At 47.8% G+C, this 14,759-nt stretch overlaps 1 protein-coding gene across 1 annotated transcript in view; it reads left to right on the top strand.

The window, feature by feature from the left end:
* The first annotated feature begins 2,293 nt into the window (after positions 1–2,293).
* The window catches only part of GATM (glycine amidinotransferase), a 17,225-nt gene continuing 4,759 nt past the window's right edge, over positions 2,294–14,759 (top strand). The window contains exons 1-6 of the mRNA XM_030884522.2: positions 2,294–2,384; positions 3,590–3,808; positions 9,434–9,629; positions 10,522–10,712; positions 11,839–11,976; positions 12,120–12,286. Of these exons, the coding sequence (XP_030740382.1) occupies positions 2,316–2,384; positions 3,590–3,808; positions 9,434–9,629; positions 10,522–10,712; positions 11,839–11,976; positions 12,120–12,286 (980 nt within the window). The 5' untranslated portion in view covers positions 2,294–2,315. The remainder of the gene's footprint in view (positions 2,385–3,589; positions 3,809–9,433; positions 9,630–10,521; positions 10,713–11,838; positions 11,977–12,119; positions 12,287–14,759) is intronic.

Below are 14,759 nucleotides of genomic sequence, written 5' to 3'. Positions count from 1 at the left end.
CTCCTTGACTGCGTGATTCGGCTCTACTTATTTATGTGAGACAGCCTTTTCCCACATAAAGAACCTTAAGTCCAAGTACGGTTCCACCATGACTGACGATCATTTGGAAGTGTGCTTGAGGCTGGCTGTCAGCAGCTACTGTCCGGACTGTGCATCCCTGGCTCATTCCATTCAGTGCAAGTCATCAGAGTAAACTCAGGTAATGACAACAAATGTACATAGTTAATTGTGTTGTGTTGTGCAATATGGACTCATGTGGTTATGCAAGGTACATAAACATACATTGTACATATAAAGAATTCTCAAGGCATTTATGAATAAATGTAATAAATAAAAAGTATACATGTTTTGCATTTTTGTATGGTAGATCATTTTGACATGATCACTTTATAACTAGCTTGCATGCTGAAAAAGTGTGAGTACCCCTGCTCTAGATATCTGATAACCTTAAGGCAGATAACCTTTAAGCGGTTGACCTCCAAGTGTATAGTCAGTGTTTGCAAACAGCACCTTAGGTTTGGCATATATTATGGGGGGGACAACCCGGGGAATAACTTTTCTGTCTCCCACAACTTTATAAATGTCTTTAGCTAGAGATTATGTATGACTGAAGGAGATGTGGACAGATGCCAAGTTGAAAAAGCATAGACTCTTCGTAGTTAAGTTTATGTGTTATCTTGGCTGGGCCTTGATTCTCAGGGGTTAGGAAGCTGCACATAATCCAGCTCTATTTTGTGGTCTGATGTGAGCCTTCACTAGGGAGAGGAAAAGTTTAGGTTCCAGTGCCACAGCACATTAGTAACAGAGCTAACATGTAAATCTAGGCTTGCAGGCTCCTTACATTTAGGGGCTTCCCTATTGTTTAAACAACAAGCAAACAACAACAACCACCAGCGTCTGCTGAGTTGTTGAAAACTCAGCATGATTCCATGCACATCAAGACTCTCGAGGGCTAATTTATCAGAAGTAAATCTCAGGGCCCTTTTTCCAAGGTGCCTTTTGGTTAACTGGAAAATGTGTTAACCATTTGCATCACCTGGGTACTTCCCGATTTAAAAACAAAATCAGATTCGTTATCTTGTTGGTTCTGATTCATAGTGACCCGGTAGAACTACTCAACTAGGGTTCCCAAGGCTGTAAGTTTCTACGAAAGCAGCCGGGAACGTCAGTCTCCCACAGCATGCTGGGTGGGTTCGGGCCATTAGCAGCCCAGTGTTTCAGTTATTGTACTGCTGTGCTTCTAGGTCCCTAGCTTATTGTGAGAACTGGGAAAAGTAGACCCTCGCTTTCATTAAAGCTGTTAGCGCAACACCAAGTTCGGGGTCTGTTACATTCGGTCATTGAGCCCCTCAACAACCTTGTGGGCTAGGAACAGTTAAGGCAATTGTTCTGGTTTGGTGGATAAGGAAAGATTGCGGCTCAGAACGACACAAAGTAATCACTCCACAGCAGAGGCAAGGCTAGAAGCCACGTGTCCCGGTTCCCCCTCCACCACTCTTTCCGCCATACCATCCCGCTTGCCTGGGACTTTTTGACGGGGGCCCCTGGACAAGAAGTCTGAGCCACCAGAATCCAAAACACTGCCCTGTTAGGCAACGGCTTTACTAACAAAAAGTATCCGAATCAAGTTGAAACACACAAAAACTTAGATACTCAGGAAAGAAACTGTCTGCTTTTGTCTCTCTGCAGGATTGGGTTTCTCAAGCCAAGGGGCGCATATGCAAAGCTCATTCCAAGTGGCAAGTTTTCCAAAGAGCGCCCAGCAGGCAGTGAGCTCCAGACTGAGTCCCGTCCAGTCTGAAACTCGACAGTGCTGACATCCTAAGGAGCCACCTAAACCTTTATTCGCTGTCCAACGAGGGGACGGGGTCAGCGCACGTGCGTGAACGGGGACGTCTATTTAAATTCCTAGCTGTGCATGTTAAAGCTTCGTATGCATTCCGTGGCTTCGTCCTAAGTCGGCCACCACCCCCGCCGTGAAACCCGACTCCTTCCTCGGATCGCGCCCAGCTCGGCAGAAGCGTCCGTTGATCACAGGCTGAGAAGTGGAGCGCACACGTGCCCCCGCCGCTGGCCGGCGACAGTTCCTAATTCGGGGCGGCCCCGCACCCGGGCCGCGCCACCTGCTCGCGCAGCCAATGGGCGCTCGGCTCGGCCCGGGTGGTGGGTGGCGGCCAAGGGCGGGGCGAGCCTACAAAAGGCCGCGGGCCGCGCTCGCCTGCAGACCGCCTGCCCGAGCGCCCTAGGGAGGACGGACGGACGCACGCGCCAGGCGCTCGGAACTTTGGACTCGTGGCCCCGGGCGGCGTGCGGCTATGCTGCGGGTGCGGTGCCTGCGCGGCGGGAGCCGCGGCGCCGAGGCCGTGCACTACATCGGGTCTCGGGTGAGCGAGGGTCGCACGCCAGCGCCGCGGGGGCGGGGTGGGCAAGCCCTGCCAGGCCCGGGCTGGTGGCAGGGACCTGGGTGGTCTTCCGGGGAAGGACTGCGTGCTTTGCGTCCCCACCTTGTGGGGCCGATGGCTCCCTGCGCGTCGCCAGGGCTGGGGGTGGGGGGTGCGGTCGTCTCTGCAGGGTTCGCCCCTCTCCGCTGCCGACCCTCGGGTGCACTCATCCGAGCGTCCCGGGGGGGTGGGGGTGCAGTGGGGGTCTAGCAATAAGCAAGGACGAAGAGTGGCACTGATGACGAAAAGCTAGGTGGTGGTGGCGTTCAGGGCCGAGGGTGGGTATAGGGTTTAGGAATATTCGGGGCGTGGGGGGTGGGGGGATGTGGGAGGGAGGAATAGAGGGGAACATTAGAAACGAGAAAGCACACGTGTACTAATGGAGGCCCGAGTGGTCAGAAGAGTTGGACCGCGTTGTCTTCGCCCAGTTTGGGCCCAGTCCCGCCCTCCTCTTCCCTGGGACCCGAGCGCGCGCCTGCAGACCGTCCCTTATTCCCGGACAGGAATAGCTCGGGCAGTTTGATTTTCCCCAGCAACTGGCTGCGGGACAGCTGTCACTACCCCAGCTCTGCTCCTGCCCCTTTCCTAAGGCAGCCTAGTGGCGCAGAAATGGGGGGCAGGGGATTACGTAAGTAGATGAGCGCTCTCCGGCTTATAGACCTTCCTTGCAGATTTATGAGCGCTTGCGAAGTTCCTGGTGTCTCCTTTTCGTTGTTGAGCTGTATGCGTGCGTTAACCCTTATTTGCGCCAGGGCACTGTGGACATCTGCAGATGGCCCTTGGTCACTCTCAGAATTCAGGCGCCAGAGAATGTGAGGTATGGGTCTTTAGTTTGAAACTGGTTCTCTGAAGTGCTTCCCATAGGCTTGATTGCAGAAACCCATTCTGGTGGCAGGAGGAGGTGTCCGGGTGTTAAAGAATTATAGTGTTATATCCATTAACATATATGCAGATAAAATTATAACCTGCTGATCAACAAGAGGTAATCATTACCTCTTATCTTCCTACTGAGCTATATATCATTATCATCTATGTTTATACCCTACCTAAAGGATTTGAAGTGTCTGACTTGTGTTATTCTTTACACTCCCCCTTCCCCCCACCCCCCACTATAATCTACACTGTCATTTTTTCTTTGTTTTCAAAAGCTTGGAAGAAACCTAACAGGATGGGTGCAGCGAACTTTCCAGAGCACCCAGGCAGCTCCAGCTTCCTCCGGGAACGCCTGTGCAGCTGAGGACAAGGCCACTGATCCTCTGCCCAAGGACTGCCCAGTCTCCGCTTACAACGAATGGGACCCCTTAGAGGAAGTGATTGTGGGCAGAGCAGAGAACGCCTGTGTCCCACCGTTCACCGTGGAAGTGAAGGTAAAGTAAGGGTATTCACTCCTTTGCTCCCAGCGTCTTTTATAACTGCTCTCACGTGACCTCCCAAATACAGTGGCTCCAATCAAAGCCACACCCACTGCCATTGAGTCCATTCTAACTCAAGGTGACCCAATAGGACAGAGTGGAAGGGCCCCCTTGGGCTTCCCAGGCGGCAAAGCCTCACCTTGCTCCTGAGAAGCAGCTGGTAGGTTTGAACAGTTGAGCTGACTGGTTAGCAGCCCAGTGTGTAACCCACTATGCAGTCCATGTTAAGTCGTCTCACTTGACGCTGTGTATACTGATAGTCCCTTCCTTCTTGAAATTCTTCCCTTGGGCTCTGAGAGACCTTTTCTGGGAATACCAGTTGTTGACAATTCCTCACATCATCTTTGACTGTCTATGTAATGTTGGGACTGGATTTTAATTTGGGTTCTCTTCACTTGGCCTTTCTCTTCGCTTCCACTCCCATCTGCAGTCCGATTCAGATCTCTTTCCGAACTGCAGTCTAGATCAGCTCGGTACACTGTACCCAGGTGTTGCTCTGCACGCCCTCAATTCGGCACGTCTACAGTTGAATTTCGAGCCATCCTCCAAAGCCAGACCATTCTTCTTTCTCATATTAAAAGACCATCTTAGATTTTTCCTTCTGGTATTTCATCCGCACCCTGCTTCCCGGATCTAATAAGCCTTTGGTCCATGTGAATCGCATACCCATCTCCGCTCCTCCCTCTCTGGCACGGCCGTAAGTTGGGGTCTTGCTTCCCAGGCTATTCGTGCCGAATGCCTAAAAACGTCTTCCCCGTTTTGCCTCTCCAGGTCAGCTGCCAGCCGCCACTGGTGATTTTTAAAACCTAAATTGGGTCATGTTACTCATCCGGTTTCCTTCGCCCTCTACGCTGCATGTTTCCCCTGCTTAGGATAAAGGCCTTAAAGATCCTTCATGAGCTGGCTCTCATCCCACCACTCCCCATTCCAGTCATCTGCTCAACTTAGAGAGTCAAAAAGTGTGGTGACTATGGTTTACACCAAAGCAACCTAGGTCACACACACATAAGTGGTTCATGCCAAATCAAACTGGGTCACACACACATATGGGTTTAGGCCAACGCAAACTAGGTCACACATACACACATACACACACATGTGTTTATGCCAAAGCTAACTAGGTCACACACACATATATGGGTTGACACCAAAGCAAACTAGGTCACACACACACACACACACACACACACACACACACACACGGGTTTACGCCAAAGCCAGCATTTCAGCACATCTCCTCAGTCAGTGGATGGCTGCAGACAAGTCTTCTCAGCGATCCACTGTCTTGCTCTCCTCAGGGTACCTTCATGAAGAGAGAGCTCCAGTCGAAACAGTGGCTCCAAAGGGGAGCTGCAGGGCCTGTTAGATTCAAGATGAGAGCTTCACTCAGAAGCCTCTAATAGCTGATTTTTGAAACTTCTGAAGGGTAATCTTGATAGATTTTCTCACAGAAGATAGGACAATTGATGGAAAACTGCATTTGCTAGATAAAAACCCAAGAACCTTGTGCCAGGGAATTTTCTCTCATCATAACAATGTGCCTGCCTGTTTCTCGAGGATAGCAAGGGCTAGCCTTTGAGAATTTCACTGGGAGACCTTACCCTATCTAGCTTCAGCTCTGGTCTTGGCCCAAACTCATCATTTATAAGGAACATCGTTTGGGTCTTTTGAGGATGCCAACACTGTTGTTTTAACATGGGGTGCCTCAGAGCACAATATTCTTCAGAGGAGGGCTAGAGAGATGAAAACACTCCCTTCAGAAGTTTACAGACCTGGAGGGAGGATATATCAAGAAACAATGGAAACTTATGGATAAACCTGCCACTGCGGTTCAAACCTGTATTATCCAAGGGTCAGAATCCATATCCACAGACCTTGGCATCTGTGGGGGTCCTGGAACCAGTCAGTCCCTTGCACAGTTTGAGTGTCCGACTACAAATCCCAAATACACATGCTTTCTTTAAGACAAAACCCAACCTTCTAGTTGGAGAAAATGGCCTGGAAAATTCATCCGTTTGGGAATAATGAAACATAAGAATATAGCTAGTTGTTTATAGGTACTTAGAGCATAAGCTAGGTTGTAAAATATAAGTGCTAGAGAAATTTTGAGGAAATGGAATATTTGTCAGGAGCACTGCTTCTTAAAATTATGTAGTTTCTTTATTTTCCTACCCGAAACATACTTTGTATTTATCTTGTTTTAAATTTATTGGGGGCTCATATAACTCTTATCACAATCCATCCATTGTATCAAGCACATTTGTACACTTGTTGCCATCATTCTCAAAACATTTCTACTTGAGCCCTTGGTATCAGTTCCTCATTTTTCCCCTCCCTCCCCATTCTCCCCTTGTTTTTATCTTTCTTAAATAAAGAATTGTAAAGAATACAAGACTAATCAAGGTGGGTAACACTGTCAGGTACTTCAAGTCTGTTTGGCAAACTCCCCTGAAGGATTTTAGGCTCCCAGGGGTTGTACAGTTTCTCAGTGCAGCTGATCTCTCTGTTCTACAGAAGCTTGTTGAAAACCTTATACACTAAGCCTCCAATGGAAATGCATTTTAATTTGCAGACACTCAGTAGAAGGTTGCTAACTCAAGGCTATAAAAGAACTGTAAACAATTCCAACTTCACTCATTTGGACTTTGTCCAACCTTTGCCAGTTTCTAGACTATACAAAGACGCTCACACGTGTTTAAATACTTTTCTTCTCCCAGGAAAGTTTACTTTATCGAGACAAGCTTGGCTGTGCACAAGTGGGCATGCAGGATAGCTGGGAAGGTTTGGGGCAGTTCGATGTAGCTGCACATCTGTCACCCAGTGTTACAGTCTCAAAGGCTGCTTGTCCTTCAGTGGAATGGAAGCGATGTGCCTGGCATGAGAAGGAGGAAGTGGTGAATGGATGCATGCTTGCAGGATGTGTCTGAGAGGAATATAAAGAGTCATTATTATCCTGTTTCTGGTCTCTGCTCCCGGACTTCCTAGGAGGAGAAAACAGGGCAGTCACTACCCTCTCCCCACTTTTTTAGGTGTGGGTTGAGCTTTAAAAAAAAAAAAAAGACCTCAACTATTTAATGATGGTAACATTTTCTCTGGGCCAGAAATTGAGCCCGCTGTTTGCTGGTAGGGCTACAAAAAAGCAAAGCAACTCAATACTGAGAAGTGGGCACCATTAGGTAGTCCTGCACACAGCCAAGTAGGAAAAGTTCAGGCCCGTTGTCGACAGTAAGCTAGGGTTGAAACGCTGCCACCGTCGTGAGAAAGCAGACCGTGCAGAAACTATTGGGCATGCTGGCGTTCCCGGAAGACTTTACTCGCAGCAGGCAAAGTTTGGCCCCTGGACTGAGTCTGCCAAGCTTTATTTTGCAGCTTCTTTGTTCCGCTTTTTCAGGCTTGTCTACAGCCTCCCTGATGTAAAACTAGATCCCGGGCCAGCAAAAGGCAGATCTGCATCCATTTCTTTGATACTTATCAGACTGAAGAAAACACGGAAGCGCACACACTAAGCAATCTAGCTACTGTCTTGGACATGAAAAAGCTACACGTCTGGACCTTTGGTCCGGTCGAGATGAGCGTAGTCTTTGGGAACAGTAAGAAGCGCATTGAGCATACTTAAAACATGTTCACACATCAGGTTAATAACTTTCCAACTCGTCGGATGTGGCTGCGTCCTTTGGAGCCGAAACCGCCAGGGTCCTGTTTGAGTTCCAGTTTGATGCCACTGTCGTGTTTATGTAATGCTTGTGAGTTGAGTGGTACCCAGTTCAAGTCCTGCCTGTCCCGGAAGTAAGTGTGCATGCTGCTCCCCTGAGCCACTTGCCTTGTCTGTGAAAGAATATGGGTGCTTGCTTTATTTCTTAGATCAACAGCATAGCTAGCTGAGTGAACACACGGATACACTCCATCCCGCTGTGCAGTTTTCTCATTTTTTAAAAACAGCTCTTTATCGTGAGTGGATGAAGGTGTACAGTGCAGCTCCATTTCCCATTCAGCGGTTCACACACGTTTGCCTCTTACCATTGATGGCAGTCGCCACAATGTCACATCACTCATCCCACTTGTCCTTGTGCTGGTTTCCATTCCTCCTTTCCTACCCCTTCTGAATGTTGTTCTTGGGTCAATGCTGCCCGCTCCATCTCAAAGGGCTGACGATTCAACCAGTGTTATTGTTCCCCCTAAAGTCCTGTCTGTTGTGGGACTGAAAATTAAGCCTCAGGTGAGTTCATTTCTAGACCTAGAAATATCCCCTTTCTTTGTAACACTTAGCATTCTCTGAAGCTGCCTGATTGAAGGGAGCCCTCTTTCTTATCGGACTGGCGCAGGACTGCCAGCTGAGCACCTGATGGATAGAAACATTTAAGATGCCACTTTAAATTTTTTCAAGACTTAAAGTATATGCGTATACATTGCTTTGACAGTCTTGATGGAGGGCCATGACTTTTTCTTGGAGCTTGGACCTCCTGGTTGGAATTGTTCTCTCTCTCTTGATAAACGACATCAATAGGCATCACCTACACTTCCTTTAAATTGACTGGGAATTTCGATAGAAAATGAAGAATACCAGAGTTTTCTTTTTAAAGCCTACCTTCCACCCGTTGTCTCACTCAAGTCTCATTCAAGTCTTCCTTAGCAAAGCTTCTAAGTGGTAAGCATGTTTTCAGCTATTAAAGATTGGAATTTCTCTGTTCCCTCACTTCCAGACAAAAGAACCTGAGGCCTTGCGAGTGCTTGGGTGGGCGGGGGAGAGGAAAGGTGGTGGGGCCAGACCCTGAAAGGACAGGGTGGGAGGGGCCCACAGAAGGCCTGCCTGTCCCGCCACACAGTTTTGCCAAGTGCTTTTCTGTTGAGCAGAAAATCAGCAATGGGTTTCTAAGAGGAGCAAAGCCTATTTGAGAGGATGGCCCTTGACCTTAAAGGAGGCTGTGTCCTGTTTTCCCACAAAGAACTATTTCCCAGTACAGGCAAAGTCCTGGGTTTTTAGCTCCGTATTACAGGTAAAGCTCTGTTTTTTTTTGCTCCGTATTAAAGAACAAAAACAGACCGACTGCCATCAAGTGCACTTCTTCAACTCATAGCCGCTCCGTGGCCCGGAGTAGAGCGCTCCTTTGGGCTTCCGAGCAGCTGGGGCGGGTAGCCACCGCCTTTCGGGAGACAGTCCAGTCCTGGCCCCGCGATGGCACAAAGACCCCTTTGACTTAGTTAGTCTAGGTGTGTCTCTGTTCCCTCGTGGCGTTTTGTCCTCTTGTTGAATGTCCTTGAGACCGGAGAGCAGAGCACCTTTGACCCTTTGTTTTGTCTGTGAATCAAGGCAAAAACTGGGCAACAGGCAGCCCAGTCTGTGAGCAGAGACGCTGTGAGTGGGAGGGCAATGCCAAGGCAGAAGCAGTGAGAGACCCCCGATAGCAAGGGAATTTAGGGTTCTGTGCTCCACGTATGGAGTTTCTGCCCAAAGAGACGTTGTGCTCCGTGCCAGGGACCCACCCCGAGCAGGACTTGGCCTTGGTTCGGGTATGCCTTTGAACTAGTGAGGAATCGCATGTTTCTCCTGCAAGTGTTTTATTGACTTTCTTCTGCTTCTAGGCCAACACATATGAGAAGTACTGGCCGTTTTACCAGAAGCACGGGGGCCAATATTTTCCCAAAGAACATTTGAAGAAGGCTGTGGTTGAAATAGAAGAAATGTGCAATATTTTGAAAATGGAAGGAGTGACCGTGAGGAGACCTGACCTCATTGACTGGTCTTTGAAGTACAAAACTCCTGATTTCGAGTCTACGGGTAAGTGGACGTCTGATTGCTACCCTGCTAGTCTTAATCTTAGCATCTTCTCTACCGTGTCGAAAAGAGAAAGGTCTGATCATTTCTCAGACATTCAGCTCACAAAACTCCCAAGATTATTCAGGTCTGAGAAACCTGTGTTTGGTTTTTGTTGAGACAAGCAAGACCTTCTAAATGCTGTCGCAAAGCTGTGGTCACGTTGAGAGAAGCAGTCTCTCCTAACCTGTAGAATCATTTCTTTGCACAAGTGTGGGTTTCGTTTAATATTTCTCAAGAATGGAAATGAAGATAACTACGTTTTTGTTTTGATGTTGAACTGGCATTGCTGCAAGACCACCATCTTTTATTATTATTCATTTTACTGGGGGCTTGTACAACTCTTATTACAATCCATCCATCCATCCATCCATCCATTGTGTCAAGCACCTTTGTACATTTGTTGGCATCATCGTTCTCAAAACATGTGCTCTTTACTCGAAGGAGCACCGTGTTTGTGTTCAAGGTTCTAGTTGACAGTCCTGGAAAGACTCCTGGCTGCGACTGTGACTGTGTGATCCTGGGATGCTAGGAGGAAACAGTGTCTGTGTAGCAAGCAAGGCGCTTCCATGTGGTGGAAACTTGGTCGCTCAAGATCTCTGAACAGGGGCCTTAGTGCTTCAGTTTTGTTTTTCTTTTTATTACTTCGCTTCAGCCCCCTGCATAGAAGGCATGCTTGCGCTCTAGTACGTACCATCCTGGGTTTCTCATTTGCAAATGATGATGTAGAGGCATTTGTGTGGGGAGATTCTGTTTGTTTGTTTGTTTGCCAAGCAAATGGATCATTGTACATAGACTTTGCTGCCTTGGCAATCAGCATGCCTGAGGTTGCCCTGCAACCTTTCTGACCTGACAGGTTTATATGGTGCGATGCCCCGAGACATCCTGATCGTCGTGGGAAATGAGATCATCGAGGCTCCCATGGCGTGGCGCGCACGCTTCTTTGAATACCGCGCCTACCGGTCGATCATCAAAGACTACTTCCACCGCGGGGCCAAGTGGACAACGGCTCCGAAGCCCACCATGGCCAATGAGCTCTATGACCAAGTAAGTCCCGGGTGATGGGTGGTCTTCTGAGTAAGTTTTGCAGATGCACCACGAAGGCGACGATCGAGATTCTGATTCCTGGTATAGAGGAGACACTTGAATAGACGCTGAAAGCACTCCCTGCTGTTTCGGAAATGAGTGCTTGGTGATGGAAATAAAAGTGTGCCAGTCTGGGTAGATTAGAGAAACAAATCCAGGTAGACTCGTGTGTATAAGAGTTTTATATCGAAGAGCAATCGTATATTAAGAAAACGTCCCAGCTCAGTCCAGATCAAGCCCATAAGTCCAATATTAGCCCATATATGTCCAATATCAGTTTGTAAATTCCTCTTCAGACTCACTCAACACATGCCATGACACTGAGTGAAGGAAGATCACAGGCCAGTGGGTGGAAAGTCTTGTGGTTCCAGTGGCAGAGGAAGCATCTTACCACTGGCATGGGTCTCCACGTGGCTCCTCCAGCTCCAAGGCTCTGGTTCCATCAGCAAAGCTCCATGTCTCTTGTCATCAGAAATGTCAAGCGGAGAGTCTGTGTATCTGGCCTCCCAGTGAGCTATTTATCTCCGTGGAGCCTCCAAATGAGGTCATCAAGCTGCAACCGGATTGACAGGATAGACTCCACCCCTTTGCAAGTTGACAGCAGATTACGTAACTGCCAGAAAAAGTAAATGATTTTGTGATACAAACAGCGACACAGCAGCAATAACGGTGGCTAGTAATACTTGGTCCTTACCGTGTGCGAGGTCCTAGACCACGTGTTTTATTTATATCCTCGGGTCCCTTTAGTCTTCCCGAAAGCCTTGAGAGGACGAAAGCCTCCCTCAGGGCACCGACTCGGGAAGTCCCACAGCTGAGGTCCATGTGGTTCGTTTAGAAAGAGAACTTGATCTCCAGGAACAAAACTCACAGTGAAAGGAAATGTGTGTCCTTATATCACTTGTGTTTGGGCCATTTATGGAAAGAATAAAACGTATCAGTATTGTTTTTCTGCCTGTCGTCATCTAGGACTGAGTAGTATTTCTTGGTGAAGGAAATGATGAATGTAAACTCTCATTCTTAGTCCTGGCTGCATGATACATGGCATGCGTGTACCGAGATGTTCTGTGTTTCTTCTGGCTCCCCGTAGGATTACCCCATCAATTCGGTGGCAGACAGGCACAGGTTGGCCGCTCAGGGAAAATTTGTCACCACTGAATTCGAGCCGTGTTTCGACGCCGCTGACTTCATCCGGGCTGGAAGGGATATCTTCGCTCAGAGAAGCCAGGTTGGAAAGGGCGGTGTCCAGAATTTTACACTGTTCTTACTGTGCTTCTTGCTTTTAAATGAAAATATCTTCATCCTGAGCATCTGTGGGTACCTAAGCATAGAACCAGATGGTTACACTGTACGGCTTCCTTTTATTTCCAGGTTACAAACTACCTGGGCATCGAATGGATGCGTAGGCATCTTGCGCCAGACTACAGAGTGCATATCATCTCCTTTAATGATCCCAATCCAATGCACATCGATGCGACCTTCAATATCATCGGACCTGGCCTTGTGCTTTCCAACCCCGACAGACCATGTCACCAGGTAAGAGTGCCGAGCCCTGTGTAGGACGCTGGCAAAGCGATAAAAGCGCTTTCTCGGTGCCTATGTGCTTCCAAGCGGCAGGCAGTGGTGCTCAATGCCATTCAAACACCGGGTGGAGCTGTGTGTTTCAAGACATCTGACACTGAGAAGTAGACAGTGCCATCAAGGTCTTGTCTGCAACACCACCAGACTTTGCCTTCGGCTTGCCTGCTGTCGTCTAAGTCCCAAGTGTGTGTGCACGTGCAGGTTGTCACCCAACCGAAATGGTGTTTTGTCATAACTTGCAGCAGCAGCTCAGCAACAGCAGCTGAGATGCCAAGATGATCCCTACATGCCCAGAGCAATGCCTCGGGGCAACAGGGGTCTGCTCGGCTCTCCAGTGGGTTTGGCCTCCTCGGCTAGCCCCCTCCTGTAGGGAGGCGCAGAGCGAGCCATTGCCCTGGAGCTGGTCTCCTGTCACCTGCAGCCTCCTGCCTTCCGGTGGGGCAGTGAGTCATTGGTGTGCTGTGCTCGGCTGCAGCGGGCCTTTTAAGACGTGTACTCTGTCGTGCCAGGTCACGTCATTACTCTTCCACAGTTTAAGTCCCAATGACCAGGGTGACGTCCTCCTCTCACTGTGACCTCATGGCGACTGTGTGGATGACTGATTGTCATTAAGAGTGGATCAAGGAGCCTTATGGCTCTTTGGGAGCTCAGCACCTCCCTCCCCGTGACGGACACAGGATAGACACGAACAGGAGAGGATTGAAGGAGGATGGAGTGAAGCAACGGAGGGTTTGACCTAGAAAGACTTTAAAAATTTCTCTTAGGATTAAAGAGAAAATCTTGTCATATTTCTTAGCTAACCATATTTTATTGCAACAGGGAGTCCTGGGGGTGGAGTGGGGCTGTCAAAGCACCTAGCTGCTGACCAAAATGGTGGCTGGTTCAAACCCACCAGCCACCCTGTGGCAGTCTGTTTCCGTGTTTCCGTAAGTTGTTAGCCTTAGAATCCCTGTGGGCAGTTTTACTCTGTCCTATAGGGTCCACAAGTCAGACTCAACTCAATAGCATTAGTTTGATTCGAACAAGAAAAGGCTCAAAGCTTGTCAACGATTTCCAGAGCTGTGCCTGAAGCAGCTGAAGGCGAGTGTGCTGGGGAATTTGTTGTGAGCGCGGTTTGGCTCAATCATTTCAAAGTGAGGGCACATTTATTCACTGCTATCCCCTTAGCTCCTCCAACTTGTATCCACCTGAATAAAGCCGTCCTCCACCAGCCTCACCACCCTTACTGTGTTTGAGCCTGTAGCTGTCACAGCAGTGTCACCCTATCGATCGAAGGGCTTCTTTTTCACTGACAGTCTTGTTACCACCCTTGATGTCCTTCTCCAGGAACTGGCCCCTCCTAATATCCAGAGTATGTGAGACGAAGTCTCACTGTCTTCATTTCTAAGGTGCATTCAGGCTACACTGCAAAGCTGTGTTCGTTCTTCTAGCCATCCGCGGTCTAGTCGATACTCTGAGGGTGAATGAACACGATTGTTAAAGGTCAAGTAGGACTGGTCAGTGCATGGTACTTTTGGGAGATGAACACCTGGAACTCAGGGACTGTCTTTAATGTTAAGTCTTTGAAACTTGAGAAAGGTATTGATGGTTAAAGCTTTATCATTTTTATTCTGTTTTAACTTTAATCTGAGGATGTTGCCTGTATTTTAAGATTAGGATTCGGGCAAAATAAACCAAACGTTTTGACATTTTAACTTAATTCTTTGCAGTTGAGAAAGCAGCTTCTCAATAAGAATTATATATAAATGAAAGCTATCAGAGACCAAGAAGAAGAGTTGTGGTATAGTCTGAAGATAAGGTGTCACAGCAAAGTGTGGTGAAGAAAGCTGGTGGTGTCTGGCTATCAGAGAGAAAGAATAGTGGCTAGGGTCTTAAAACAAGCAGCCGTGTCAATGAAGAGTCAGCTAAGCTCACAAAGAAGAACATCAGCTGTGTGATTCAAGGGTTGTAAATAATAAAATCAAAGATCAGAGGAGGGAATTGCATTCAAGCTTAAATTCTGCATATCTAGTTTGTAGAAAGTTATGGATGACAGTAAAGCTCGAATTCCATTTCCTGGATCCCTATAAATATTAAGCTTCCATTGAATCCCCTCAGACCATTGACCAGGGTTGTGTATGGTGACCTTGTCAGACTGAATAAGAAAATGAATGGAGGAAGATAAAGTTGGGCTAAATTTTACCATCTTATCATTTGTTTTTCAGGGTTTTATTTTGCTATTGTTGGGGGGAGGGGGGATGTTATGATTTTCTTTATATGAAATCCAAGATGGGTAAATCTAGAGACAATATATAGAATAATAGATCCTTAGAGTTATGGTGTAGGGGTTGTTGGAGTGAAATGGGGAGTTAATAACAAATACAAAAAATGAATACAGGCAAAGAAAGCTGATGGTGCCCGGCTATCAAAAAGTATAGCATCTGGGGTCTT

Source organism: Echinops telfairi, unplaced genomic scaffold, assembly GCF_000313985.2.
Source record: "Echinops telfairi isolate 266 unplaced genomic scaffold, ASM31398v2 ScPeMD7_8;HRSCAF=38, whole genome shotgun sequence".
In the NCBI taxonomy this organism is placed as follows: Eukaryota; Metazoa; Chordata; class Mammalia; order Afrosoricida; family Tenrecidae; genus Echinops; species Echinops telfairi.
This window is presented reverse-complemented; position numbering and strand designations above follow the sequence as displayed.